Source organism: Phyllobates terribilis, unplaced genomic scaffold, assembly GCF_046119375.1.
Source record: "Phyllobates terribilis strain yellow unplaced genomic scaffold, ASM4611937v1 Scaffold_2__4_contigs__length_985480577, whole genome shotgun sequence".
NCBI lineage: Eukaryota > Metazoa > Chordata > Amphibia > Anura > Dendrobatidae > Phyllobates > Phyllobates terribilis.
Window position 1 is genome coordinate 39,215,091 of NW_027362762.1, and position 12,825 is coordinate 39,227,915.

At 44.2% G+C, this 12,825-nt stretch overlaps 1 protein-coding gene across 4 annotated transcripts in view; it reads left to right on the forward strand.

The window, feature by feature from the left end:
• The window catches only part of LOC141190636 (piwi-like protein 1), a 58,839-nt gene that overhangs the window by 20,653 nt on the left and 25,361 nt on the right, over positions 1-12,825 (forward strand). For all 4 annotated transcript variants that reach the window (XM_073661240.1, XM_073661242.1, XM_073661241.1 and 1 more), the window contains exons 6-7: positions 162-283; positions 2,369-2,449. In XM_073661240.1, the coding sequence (XP_073517341.1) occupies positions 162-283; positions 2,369-2,449 (203 nt within the window). The remainder of the gene's footprint in view (positions 1-161; positions 284-2,368; positions 2,450-12,825) is intronic.

Below are 12,825 nucleotides of genomic sequence, written 5' to 3' on the forward strand. Positions count from 1 at the left end.
ACTGTGCGTAACCAGACAAAGCCTCGTGTATCCATGGTACTATCATTGATCTGACATTGATGACCTTTACGATCACCAATGTCTGTCCTTTCACTCCTCTCTGGTAGTTGCCGTAACGGCGATTTGCATTTGATGGTTTTGGACTTTTTTGGGTTTTGAAGGTCACCGAGGTGTTCAGCCAAACTCGAAATGGAGAGAATGTGCGGATAACCATCACCCTGACCAACGAGCTTCCACCGACGTCGCCGACCTGCTTCCATTTCTACAACATCATTTTCCGAAGGTCAGAGGACGCTTCTGCTGTTTGGGAGAACGTCCAGACTTGACTGCTCTTTACGGTCACATCCCAACCACCATTTCTGCACTTCACACCCTCTTAGATGCCTAGGCTGTGAGATTATCGGCTTTAAAGGGTTAATCCCAAAGTGTTAAATTATTCCCCCTTTCGCCAAACTTTGGGACCCAACACAATCCCAGAGCCAGTCTTAAGCGGAGGTGTGCATGCTGGACCTCCTCCCCAGCAGTCAGATGCCCAGTATACAGTAAGGGGTGTAACTGGAAAATTTGGGAGTATTCCTTTAACATAATGGTGGGAACCCATCAGAAAACTGTCCCTGATCTGCAAGGCTTTCATGCTGGACATGAAACTTTAGGCTTCCTGGCCCTCAGCGGAAAATCTTAAACAAGGCCCCCCCACCTTTCACGCTCCATTTAGAATACTGTTAAAGGGATTGTCTAGGATTAGAAAAACATGGCTGCTTACTTTCAGAAGCGGCGCCACTCCTGACCATCGATTGTATTGCATGCCAGCTCCATTGAAGTGACTGGAGCTGCATTAACATGCACAATCCATGGTCAGGTCAGGGAAGGGTGGTGCTGACGCTGAAAAAAAGCAGCAATGTTTTTCTAATTCTGAACAAACTCCTTAACCTGGGGGGGCCTGTTTCTGGTCTTTTAATGCAAACCTGCTGGGCGTTGTCGGATGCGGCTGTCTGGAGCAGCCTCAGGAGCGGAGCCTGCACCACAGCGGCAGATGCTGGCTGGAATCCGCTCTGATCATATTTAACACAGTATATGTCTAAAGTGCGGCAAAGCGGTAGTTGCGACCGAGCTGCTGTCCGATTGCGCTCTGGCACTTTACAAACAAAAGGTGTCCCAGTCCCAGTGTGCTGTAGGGTGCGGGGGGGCATCACACTCACTTGAAAGCTGCAGGCCTCTGCTGCCTCCAGGCCTCTGCTGCCTCCAGGCCTCTGCTGCCTCCAGGCCTCTGCTGCCTCCAGGCCTCTGCTGCCTCCAGGCCTCTGCTGCCTCCAGGCCTCTGCTGCCTCCATTCTCAGGAGCTGCTGTACACAATGCATGGGACACCAGGTTCTTTGCAAGAGTCAAACTTTTACTAAGCAGTCCACGTTCATCAGGTGGGATCGGGCACAGCAGTTCAGACCTCCTTCCTCCTCAGCACAACTCCTCTTCTGTTCTGCCACCCGTTCATCCTAGGCTAACCCCAGTCCTGCTGACAGTCCCAGGGATTCATTGTGCACCCCGGACTTGTCCCCTGACCCCTTTGTACCTCCATGTCCTCCGACCTCGTTATCTCAGAAGACCAGGCCCGCTCCATGGTACCTGGCCCGAGCCTTCGGCTCCAGATACTGTTGAAATATCCATCAGGGACCTCCATTTGGCCGCCCACTGCCCCCTGAACGTCTGGCTCGTGCTGCCCCCCAGCAACCACCACCCCACCTAGACCTGAACGCTCCTCCACACTTCAATGGCTGATACTGAACTCAGGAAGTGCCCCCCCCCCCCTCAGTTCTTATGAGCACTAGTGCCCACCCACTGGGCTAGTCCTAACCTTAACCATTTCCTATCTAACATGCTAAACTATTATCCTTATGCTGTATTCCCATAATGCACTGTTCACCACCACAATACATTATATTACTGACAAGTTCTAGACTCCTATGAAGAATAATATAAAACAAAAAAGTAAAAAAAAAACAACAAAAAAACAAACTAAAAAATGAAACCTTTTGATTTGACCACCTTTTCGCCCCATTAAAAGTGTACACTGAAAAAAAGCGTATTTGGCATCTCCACGTCCAAGAAAGTCGGATCTCTGAAAATCTAAAATTATTTATCCCGTAGGTTAAACTCCTGTAAAGTGAAAAAAAAAAAAAAAAAGAAAAAGTTATTTGCCGGATAAAATGTATTAAGAATTGAACAAAACATGTTATGTCCCTCAAAATGGGGCCGATAACAACGTCAGCTCAGTCGCATCTTCCACTGGTGTCCCCCACATCCACTCGCTCACTGCTGGGGATCGTGGACGTCCTCCGCACGCAGAGCTGACGGCGCCTGTTCTCTCCCCCAGACTCCTGAAGATAATGGATATGAAGCAGATAGGACGCAACTATTACAACCCGAGCGACGCCACCGAAGTCAGAGCTCACCGGTAACGTAACAAGCAGAACAGCGTTTACATGGGACTGACCCCTCTGTACTCGTGGGCGGATGTAATGTATGTACACAGTGACCGCGCCAGCAGAATAGTGAGCGCAGCTCTGGAGTATAATACCGGATGTAACTCAGGATCAGTAATGTAATGTATGTACACAGTGACCGCGCCAGCAGAATAGTGAGTGCAGCTCTGGAGTATAATACAGGATGTAACTCAGGATCAGTAATGTAATGTATGTACACAGTGACCGCGCCAGCAGAATAGTGAGTGCAGCTCTGGAGTATAATACAGGATGTAACTCAGGATCAGTAATGTAATGTATGTACACAGTGACTGCACCAGCAGAATAGTGAGTGCAGCTCTGGAGTATAATACAGGATGTAACTCGGGATCAGTAATGTAATGTATGTACACAGTGACTGCACCAGCAGAATAGTGAGTGCAGCTCTGGAGTATAATACAGGATGTAACTCCGGATCAGTAATGTATGTACACAGTGACTGCACCAGCAGAATAGTGAGCGCAGCTCTGGAGTATAATACAGGATGTAACTCAGGATCAGTAATGTATGTACACAGTGACTGCACCCGCAGAATAGTGAGTGCAGCTCTGGAGTATAATACAGGATGTAACTCAGGATCAGTAATGTAATGTATGTACACAGTGACTGCACCAGCAGAATAGTGAGTGCAGCTCTGGAGTATAATACAGGAGGTAACTCAGGATCCGTAATGTAATGTATGTACACAGTGACTGCACCAGCTGAATAGTGAGTGCAGCTCTGGAGTATAATACAGGATGTAACTCAGGATCAGTAATGTAATGTATGTATACAGTGACTGCACCAGCAGAATAGTGAGCGCAGCTCTGGAGTATAATACAGGATGTAACTCAGGATCAGTAATGTAATGTATGTACACAGTGACTGCACCAGCAGAATAGTGAGTGCAGCTCTGGAGTATAATACAGGATGTAACTCAGGATCAGTAATGTAATGTATGTATACAGTGACTGCACCAGCAGAATAGTGAGTGCAGCTCTGGAGTATAATACAGGATGTAACTCAGGATCAGTAATGTAATGTATGTACACAGTGACTGCACCAGCAGAATAGTGAGTGCAGCTCTGGGGTATAATACAGGATGTAACTCAGGATCCGTAATGTAATGTATGTACACAGTGACTGCACCAGCAGAATAGTGAGTGCAGCTCTGGAGTATAATACAGGATGTAACTCAGGATCAGTAATGTAATGTATGTATACAGTGACTGCACCAGCAGAATAGTGAGCGCAGCTCTGGAGTATAATACAGGATGTAACTCAGGATCAGTAATGTAATGTATGTACACAGTGACTGCACCAGCAGAATAGTGAGTGCAGCTCTGGGGTATAATACAGGATGTAACTCAGGATCCGTAATGTAATGTATGTACACAGTGACTGCACCAGCAGAATAGTGAGTGCAGCTCTGGAGTATAATACAGGATGTAACTCGGGATCAGTAATGTATGTACACAGTGACTGCACCAGCAGAATAGTGAGTGCAGCTCTGGAGTATAATACAGGATGTAACTCTGGATCAGTAATGTAATGTATGTACACAGTGACTGCGCCAGCAGAATAGTGAGTGCAGCTCTGGAGTATAATACAGGATGTAACTCGGGATCAGTAATGTATGTACACAGTGACTGCACCAGCAGAATAATGAGTGCAGCTCTGGAGTATAATACAGGATGTTACTCAGGATCAGTAATGTAATGTATGTACACAGTGACTGCACCAGCAGAATAGTGAGTGCAGCTCTGGAGCATAATACAGGATGTAACTCAGGATCAGTAATGTAATGTATGTACACAGTGACTGCACCAGCAGAATAGTGAGTGCAGCTCTGGAGTATAATACAGGATGTAACTCGGGATCAGTAATGTATGTACACAGTGACTGCACCAGCAGAATAGTGAGTGCAGCTCTGGAGTATAATACAGGATGTAACTCTGGATCAGTAATGTAATGTATGTACACAGTGACTGCGCCAGCAGAATAGTGAGTGCAGCTCTGGAGTATAATACAGGATGTAACTCGGGATCAGTAATGTATGTACACAGTGACTGCACCAGCAGAATAATGAGTGCAGCTCTGGAGTATAATACAGGATGTTACTCAGGATCAGTAATGTATGTACACAGTGACTCCACCTGCAGAATAGTGAGCGCAGCTCTGTAGTATAATACAGGAGGTAACTCAGGATCAGTAATGTATGTACACAGTGACTGCACCAGCAGAATAGTGAGTGCAGCTCTGGAGTATAATACAGGAGGTAACTCAGGATCAGTAATGTATGTACACAGTGACTGCGCCAGCAGAATAGTGAGTGCAGCTCTGGAGTATAATACAGGATGTAACTCGGGATCAGTAATGTATGTACACAGTGACTGCACCAGCAGAATAATGAGTGCAGCTCTGGAGTATAATACAGGATGTAACTCAGGATCAGTAATGTATGTACACAGTGACTGTACCAGCCGAATAGTGAGTGCAGCTCTGGAGTATAATACAGGATGTAACTCAGGATCAGTAATGTAATGCATGTACACAGTGACTGCACCAGCAGAATAGTGAGTGCAGCTCTGGAGTATAATACAGGATATTACTCAGGATCAGTAATGTAATGTATGTACACAGTGACTGTACCAGCAGAATAGTGAGTGCAGCTCTGGAGTATAATACAGGATGTAACTCGGGATCAGTAATGTATGTACACAGTGACTGCACCAGCAGAATAGTGAGTGCAGCTCTGGAGTATAATACAGGATGTAACTCAGGATCAGTAATGTAATGTATGTACACAGTGACTGTACCAGCAGAATAGTGAGTGCAGCTCTGGAGTATAATACAGGATGTAATTCAGGATCAGTAATGTAATGTATGTACACAGTGACTGCGCCAGCAGAATAGTGAGTTCAGCTCTGGAGGATAATACAGGATGTAACTCAGGATCAGTAATGTAATGTATGTACACAGTGACTGCACCAGCAGAATAGTGAGCGCAGCTCTGGAGTATAATACAGGATGTAACTCAGGATCAGTAATGTAATGTATGTACACAGTGACTGCGCCAGCAGAATAGTGAGTGCAGCTCTGGAGTATAATACAGGATGTAACTCAGGATCAGTAATGTAATGTATGTACACAGTGACTGCACCAGCAGAATAGTGAGTGCAGCTCTGGAGTATAATACAGGATGTAACTCAGGATCAGTAATGTATGTACACAGTGACTGCACCAGCAGAATAGTGAGTGCAGCTCTGGAGTATAATACAGGATGTAACTCAGGATCAGTAATGTAATGTATGTACACAGTGACTGCACCAGCAGAATAGTGAGTGCAGCTCTGGAGTATAATACAGGATGTAACTCGGGATCAGTAATGTAATGTATGTACACAGTGACTGCACCAGCAGAATAGTGAGTGCAGCTCTGGAGTATAATACAGAATGTAACGCAGGATCAGTAATGTAATGTATGTACACAATGACTGCACCAGCAGAATAGTGAGTGCAGCTCTGGAGTATAATACAGGAGGTAACTCAGGATCAGTAATGTATGTACACAGTGACTGCACCAGCAGAATAGTGAGTGCAGCTCTGGAGTATAATACAGGATGTAACTCAGGATCAGTAATGTAATGTATGTACACAGTGACTGCACCAGCAGAATAGTGAGTGCAGCTCTGGAGGATAATACAGGATGTAACTCAGGATCAGTACAGGATCAGTAATGTAATGTAATGTATGTACACAGTGACTGGAGCAGCAGAATAGTGAGTGCAGCTCTGGAGTATAATACAGGAGGTAACTCAGGACCAGTAATGTAATGTATGTACACAGTGACTGCACCAGCAGAATAGTGAGTGCAGCTCTGGAGTATAATACAGGAGGTAACTCAGGATCAGTAATGTAATGTATGTACACAGTGACTGCACCAGCAAAATAGTGAGTGCAGCTCTGGAGTATAATACAGGATGTAACTCAGGATCAGTACAGGATCAGTAATGTAATGTATGTACACAGTGACTGCACCAGCAGAATAGTGAGTGCAGCTCTGGAGTATAATACAGGATGTAACTCAGGATCAGTAATGTAATGTATGTACACAGTGACTGCACCGGCAAAATAGTGAGTGCAGCTCTGGAGTATAATACAGGAGGTAACTCAGGATCAGTAATGTATGTACACAGTGACTGCACCAGCAGAATAGTGAGTGCAGCTCAGGGGTATAATACAGGATGTAACTCAGGATCAGTAATGTAATGTATGTACACAGAGACTGCACCAGCAGAATAGTGAGTGCAGCTCTGGGGTATAATACAGGATGTAACTCAGGATCAGTAATGTAATGTATGTACACAGTGACTGCACCAGCAGAATAGTGAGTGCAGCTCTGGGGTATAATACAGGATATTACTCAGGATCAGTAATGTAATGTATGTACACAGTGACTGCACCAGCAGAATAGTGAGTGCAGCTCTGGAGTATAATACAGGATGTAACTCAGGATCAGTAATGTAATGTATGTACACAGTGACTGCACCAGCAGAATAGTGAGTGCAGCTCTGGAGTATAATACAGGATGTAACTCAGGATCAGTAATGTAATGTATGTGCACAGTGACTACACCAGCAGAATAGTGAGTGCAGCTCTGGAGTATAATACAGGAGGTAACTCAGGATCAGTAATGTAATGTATGTACACAGTGACTGCACCAGCAGAATAGTGAGTGCAGCTCTGGAGTATAATACAGGATGTAACTCAGGATCAGTAATGTAATGTATGTGCACAGTGACTACACCAGCAGAATAGTGAGTGCAGCTCTGGAGTATAATACAGGAGGTAACTCAGGATCAGTAATGTAATGTATGTACACAGTGACTGCACCAGCAGAATAGTGAGTGCAGCTCTGGAGCATAATACAGGATGTAACTCAGGATCAGTAATGTAATGTATGTACACAGTGACTGCACCAGCAGAATACGGAGTGCAGCTCTGGGGTATAATACAGGATGTAACTCAGGATAAGTAATGTAATGTATGTACACAGTGACTCCACCAGCAGAATAGTGAGCGCAGCTCTGTAGTATAATACAGGAGGTAACTCAGGATCAGTAATGTAATGTATGTACACAGTGACTGCACCAGCAGAATAGTGAGTGCAGCTCTGGGGCATAAAACAGGATATTACTCAGGATCAGTAATGTATGTACACAGTGACTCCACCTGCAGAATAGTGAGCGCAGCTCTGTAGTATAATACAGGAGGTAACTCAGGATCAGTAATGTAATGTATGTACACAGTGACTGCACCAGCAGAATAGTGAGTGCAGCTCTGGAGTATAATACAGGAGGTAACTCAGGATCAGTAATGTATGTACACAGTGACTGCACCAGCAGAATAGTGAGTGCAGCTCTGGAGTATAATACAGGATGTAACTCTGGATCAGTAATGTAATGTATGTACACAGTGACTGCACCAGCAGAATAGTGAGTGCAGCTCTGGGGTATAATACAGGAGGTAACTGAGGATCAGTACAGGATCAGTAATGTAATGTATGTACACAGTGAGTGCAGCTCTGGAGTATAATACAGGATGTAACTCAGGATCAGTACAGGATCAGTAATGTAATGTATGTACACAGTCACTGCACCAGTAGAATAGTGAGTGCAGCTCCGGAGTATAATACAGGAGGTAACTCAGGATCAGTAATGTAATGTATGTACACAGTGACTGCACCAGCAGAATAGTGAGCGCAGCTCTGGGGTATAATACAGGATGTAACTCAGGATCAGTAATGTAATGTATGTACACAGTGACTGCACCAGCAGAATAGTGAGTGCAGCTCTGTAGTATAATACAGGATGTAACTCAGGATCAGTAATGTATGTACACAGTGACTGCACCAGCAGAATAGTGAGTGCAGCTCTGGAGTATAATACAGTATGTATCTCGGGATCAGTAATGTATATACACAGTGACTGCACCAGCAGAATAGTGAGTGCAGCTCTGGAGTATAATACAGGATGTAACTCAGGATCAGTAATGTACGTACACAGTGACTGCACCAGCAGAATAGTGAGTGCAGCTCTGGAGTATAATACAGGATGTAACTCCGGATCAATAATGTAATGTATGTGCACAGCGACTGCACCAGCTGAATAGTGAGTGCAGCTCTGGAGTACAATACAGGAGGTAACTCAGGATAAGTAATGTAATGTATGTACACAGTGACTGCACCAGCTGAATAGTGAGTGCAGCTCTGGGGTATAATACAGGAGGTAACTCAGGATCAGTAATGTAATGTATGTACACAGTGACTGTACCAGCAGAATAGTGAGCGCAGCTCTGGGGTATAATACAGGACGTAACGCAGGATCAATAATATAATGTATGTGCACAGTGACTGCACCAGCAGAATAGTGAGTGCAGCTCTGGAGTATAATACAGGAGGTAACTCAGGATCAGTAATGTAATGTACGTACACAGTGACTGCACCAGCAGAATAGTGAGTGCAGCTCTGGGGTATAATACAGGATATTACTCAGGATCAGTAATGTAATGTATGTACACAGTGACTGCACCAGCAGAATAGTGAGTGCAGCTCTGGAGTATAATACAGGATGTAACTCAGGATCAGTAATGTAATGTATGTACACAGTGACTGCACCAGCAGAATAGTGAGTGCAGCTCTGGAGTATCATACAGGAGGTAACTCAGGATCAGTAATGTAATGTATGTACACAGTGACTGCACCAGCAGTATAGTGAGTGCAGCTCTGGGGTATAATACAGGATGTAACTCGGGATCAGTAATGTAATGTATGTACACAGTGACTGCACCAGCAGAATAGTGAGCGCAGCTCTGGGGTATAATACAGGATATTACTCAGGATCAGTAATGTAATGTATGTACACAGTGACTGCACCAGCAGAATAGTGAGCGCAGCTCTGGGGTATAATACAGGATGTAACTCCGGATCAATAATGTAATGTATGTATACAGTGACTGCACCAGCAGAATAGTGAGCGCAGCTCTGGAGTATAATACAGGATGTAACTCAGGATCAGTAATGTAATGTATGTACACAGTGACTGCGCCAGCAGAATAGTGAGTGCAGCTCTGGAGCATAATACAGGATGTAACTCAGGATCAGTAATGTAATGTATGTACACAGTGACTGCACCAGCAGAATAGTGAGTGCAGCTCTGGAGTATAATACAGGATGTAACTCGGGATCAGTAATGTATGTACACAGTGACTGCACCAGCAGAATAGTGAGTGCAGCTCTGGAGTATAATACAGGATGTAACTCTGGATCAGTAATGTATGTACACAGTGACTGCACCAGCAGAATAATGAGTGCAGCTCTGGAGTATAATACAGGATGTAACTCAGGATCAGTAATGTATGTACACAGTGACTGTACCAGCCGAATAGTGAGTGCAGCTCTGGAGTATAATACAGGATGTAATTCAGGATCAGTAATGTAATGTATGTACACAGTGACTGCGCCAGCAGAATAGTGAGGTCAGCTCTGGAGTATAATACAGGATGTAACTCAGGATCAGTAATGTAATGTATGTACACAGTGACTGCACCAGCAAAATAGTGAGTGCAGCTCTGGGGTATAATACAGGATATTACTCAGGATCAGTAATGTAATGTATGTACACAGTGACTGTACCAGCAGAATAGTGAGTGCAGCTCTGGAGTATAATACAGGATGTAACTCGGGATCAGTAATGTATGTACACAGTGACTGCACCAGCAGAATAGTGAGTGCAGCTCTGGAGTATAATACAGGATGTAACTCAGGATCAGTAATGTAATGTATGTACACAGTGACTGTACCAGCAGAATAGTGAGTGCAGCTCTGGAGTATAATACAGGATGTAATTCAGGATCAGTAATGTAATGTATGTACACAGTGACTACGCCAGCAGAATAGTGAGTTCAGCTCTGGAGGATAATACAGGATGTAACTCAGGATCAGTAATGTAATGTATGTACACAGTGACTGCACCAGCAGAATAGTGAGCGCAGCTCTGGAGTATAATACAGGATGTAACTCAGGATCAGTAATGTAATGTATGTACACAGTGACTGCGCCAGCAGAATAGTGAGTGCAGCTCTGGAGTATAATACAGGATGTAACTCAGGATCAGTAATGTAATGTATGTACACAGTGACTGCACCAGCAGAATAGTGAGTGCAGCTCTGGAGTATAATACAGGATGTAACTCAGGATCAGTAATGTATGTACACAGTGACTGCACCAGCAGAATAGTGAGTGCAGCTCTGGAGTATAATACAGGATGTAACTCAGGATCAGTAATGTAATGTATGTACACAGTGACTGCACCAGCAGAATAGTGAGTGCAGCTCTGGAGTATAATACAGGATGTAACTCGGGATCAGTAATGTAATGTATGTACACAGTGACTGCACCAGCAGAATAGTGAGTGCAGCTCTGGAGTATAATACAGAATGTAACGCAGGATCAGTAATGTAATGTATGTACACAGTGACTGCACCAGCAGAATAGTGAGTGCAGCTCTGGAGTATAATACAGGAGGTAACTCAGGATCAGTAATGTATGTACACAGTGACTGCACCAGCAGAATAGTGAGTGCAGCTCTGGAGTATAATACAGGATGTAACTCAGGATCAGTAATGTAATGTATGTACACAGTGACTGCACCAGCAGAATAGTGAGTGCAGCTCTGGAGGATAATACAGGATGTAACTCAGGATCAGTACAGGATCAGTAATGTAATGTAATGTATGTACACAGTGACTGGAGCAGCAGAATAGTGAGTGCAGCTCTGGAGTATAATACAGGATGTAACTCCGGATCAGTAATGTAATGTATGTACACAGTGACTGCACCAGCAGAATAGTGAGTGCAGCTCTGGAGTATAATACAGGAGGTAACTCAGGATCAGTAATGTAATGTATGTACACAGTGACTGCACCAGCAGAATAGTGAGTGCAGCTCTGGAGTATAATACAGGAGGTAACTCAGGACCAGTAATGTAATGTATGTACACAGTGACTGCACCAGCAGAATAGTGAGTGCAGCTCTGGAGTATAATACAGGAGGTAACTCGGGATCAGTAATGTAATGTATGTACACAGTGACTGCACCAGCAGAATAGTGAGTGCAGCTCTGGAGTATAATACAGGAGGTAACTCAGGATCAGTAATGTAATGTATGTACACAGTGACTGCACCAGCAAAATAGTGAGTGCAGCTCTGGAGTATAATACAGGATGTAACTCAGGATCAGTACAGGATCAGTAATGTAATGTATGTACACAGTGACTGCACCAGCAGAATAGTGAGTGCAGCTCTGGAGTATAATACAGGATGTAACTCAGGATCAGTAATGTAATGTATGTACACAGTGACTGCACCGGCAAAATAGTGAGTGCAGCTCTGGAGTATAATACAGGAGGTAACTCAGGATCAGTAATGTATGTACACAGTGACTGCACCAGCAGAATAGTGAGTGCAGCTCAGGGGTATAATACAGGATGTAACTCAGGATCAGTAATGTAATGTATGTACACAGAGACTGCACCAGCAGAATAGTGAGTGCAGCTCTGGGGTATAATACAGGATGTAACTCAGGATCAGTAATGTAATGTATGTACACAGTGACTGCACCAGCAGAATAGTGAGTGCAGCTCTGGGGTATAATACAGGATATTACTCAGGATCAGTAATGTAATGTATGTACACAGTGACTGCACCAGCAGAATAGTGAGTGCAGCTCTGGAGTATAATACAGGATGTAACTCAGGATCAGTAATGTAATGTATGTACACAGTGACTGCACCAGCAGAATAGTGAGTGCAGCTCTGGAGTATAATACAGGATGTAACTCAGGATCAGTAATGTAATGTATGTGCACAGTGACTACACCAGCAGAATAGTGAGTGCAGCTCTGGAGTATAATACAGGAGGTAACTCAGGATCAGTAATGTAATGTATGTACACAGTGACTGCACCAGCAGAATAGTGAGTGCAGCTCTGGAGTATAATACAGGATGTAACTCAGGATCAGTAATGTAATGTATGTGCACAGTGACTACACCAGCAGAATAGTGAGTGCAGCTCTGGAGTATAATACAGGAGGTAACTCAGGATCAGTAATGTAATGTATGTACACAGTGACTGCACCAGCAGAATAGTGAGTGCAGCTCTGGAGCATAATACAGGATGTAACTCAGGATCAGTAATGTAATGTATGTACACAGTGACTGCACCAGCAGAATACGGAGTGCAGCTCTGGGGTATAATACAGGATGTAACTC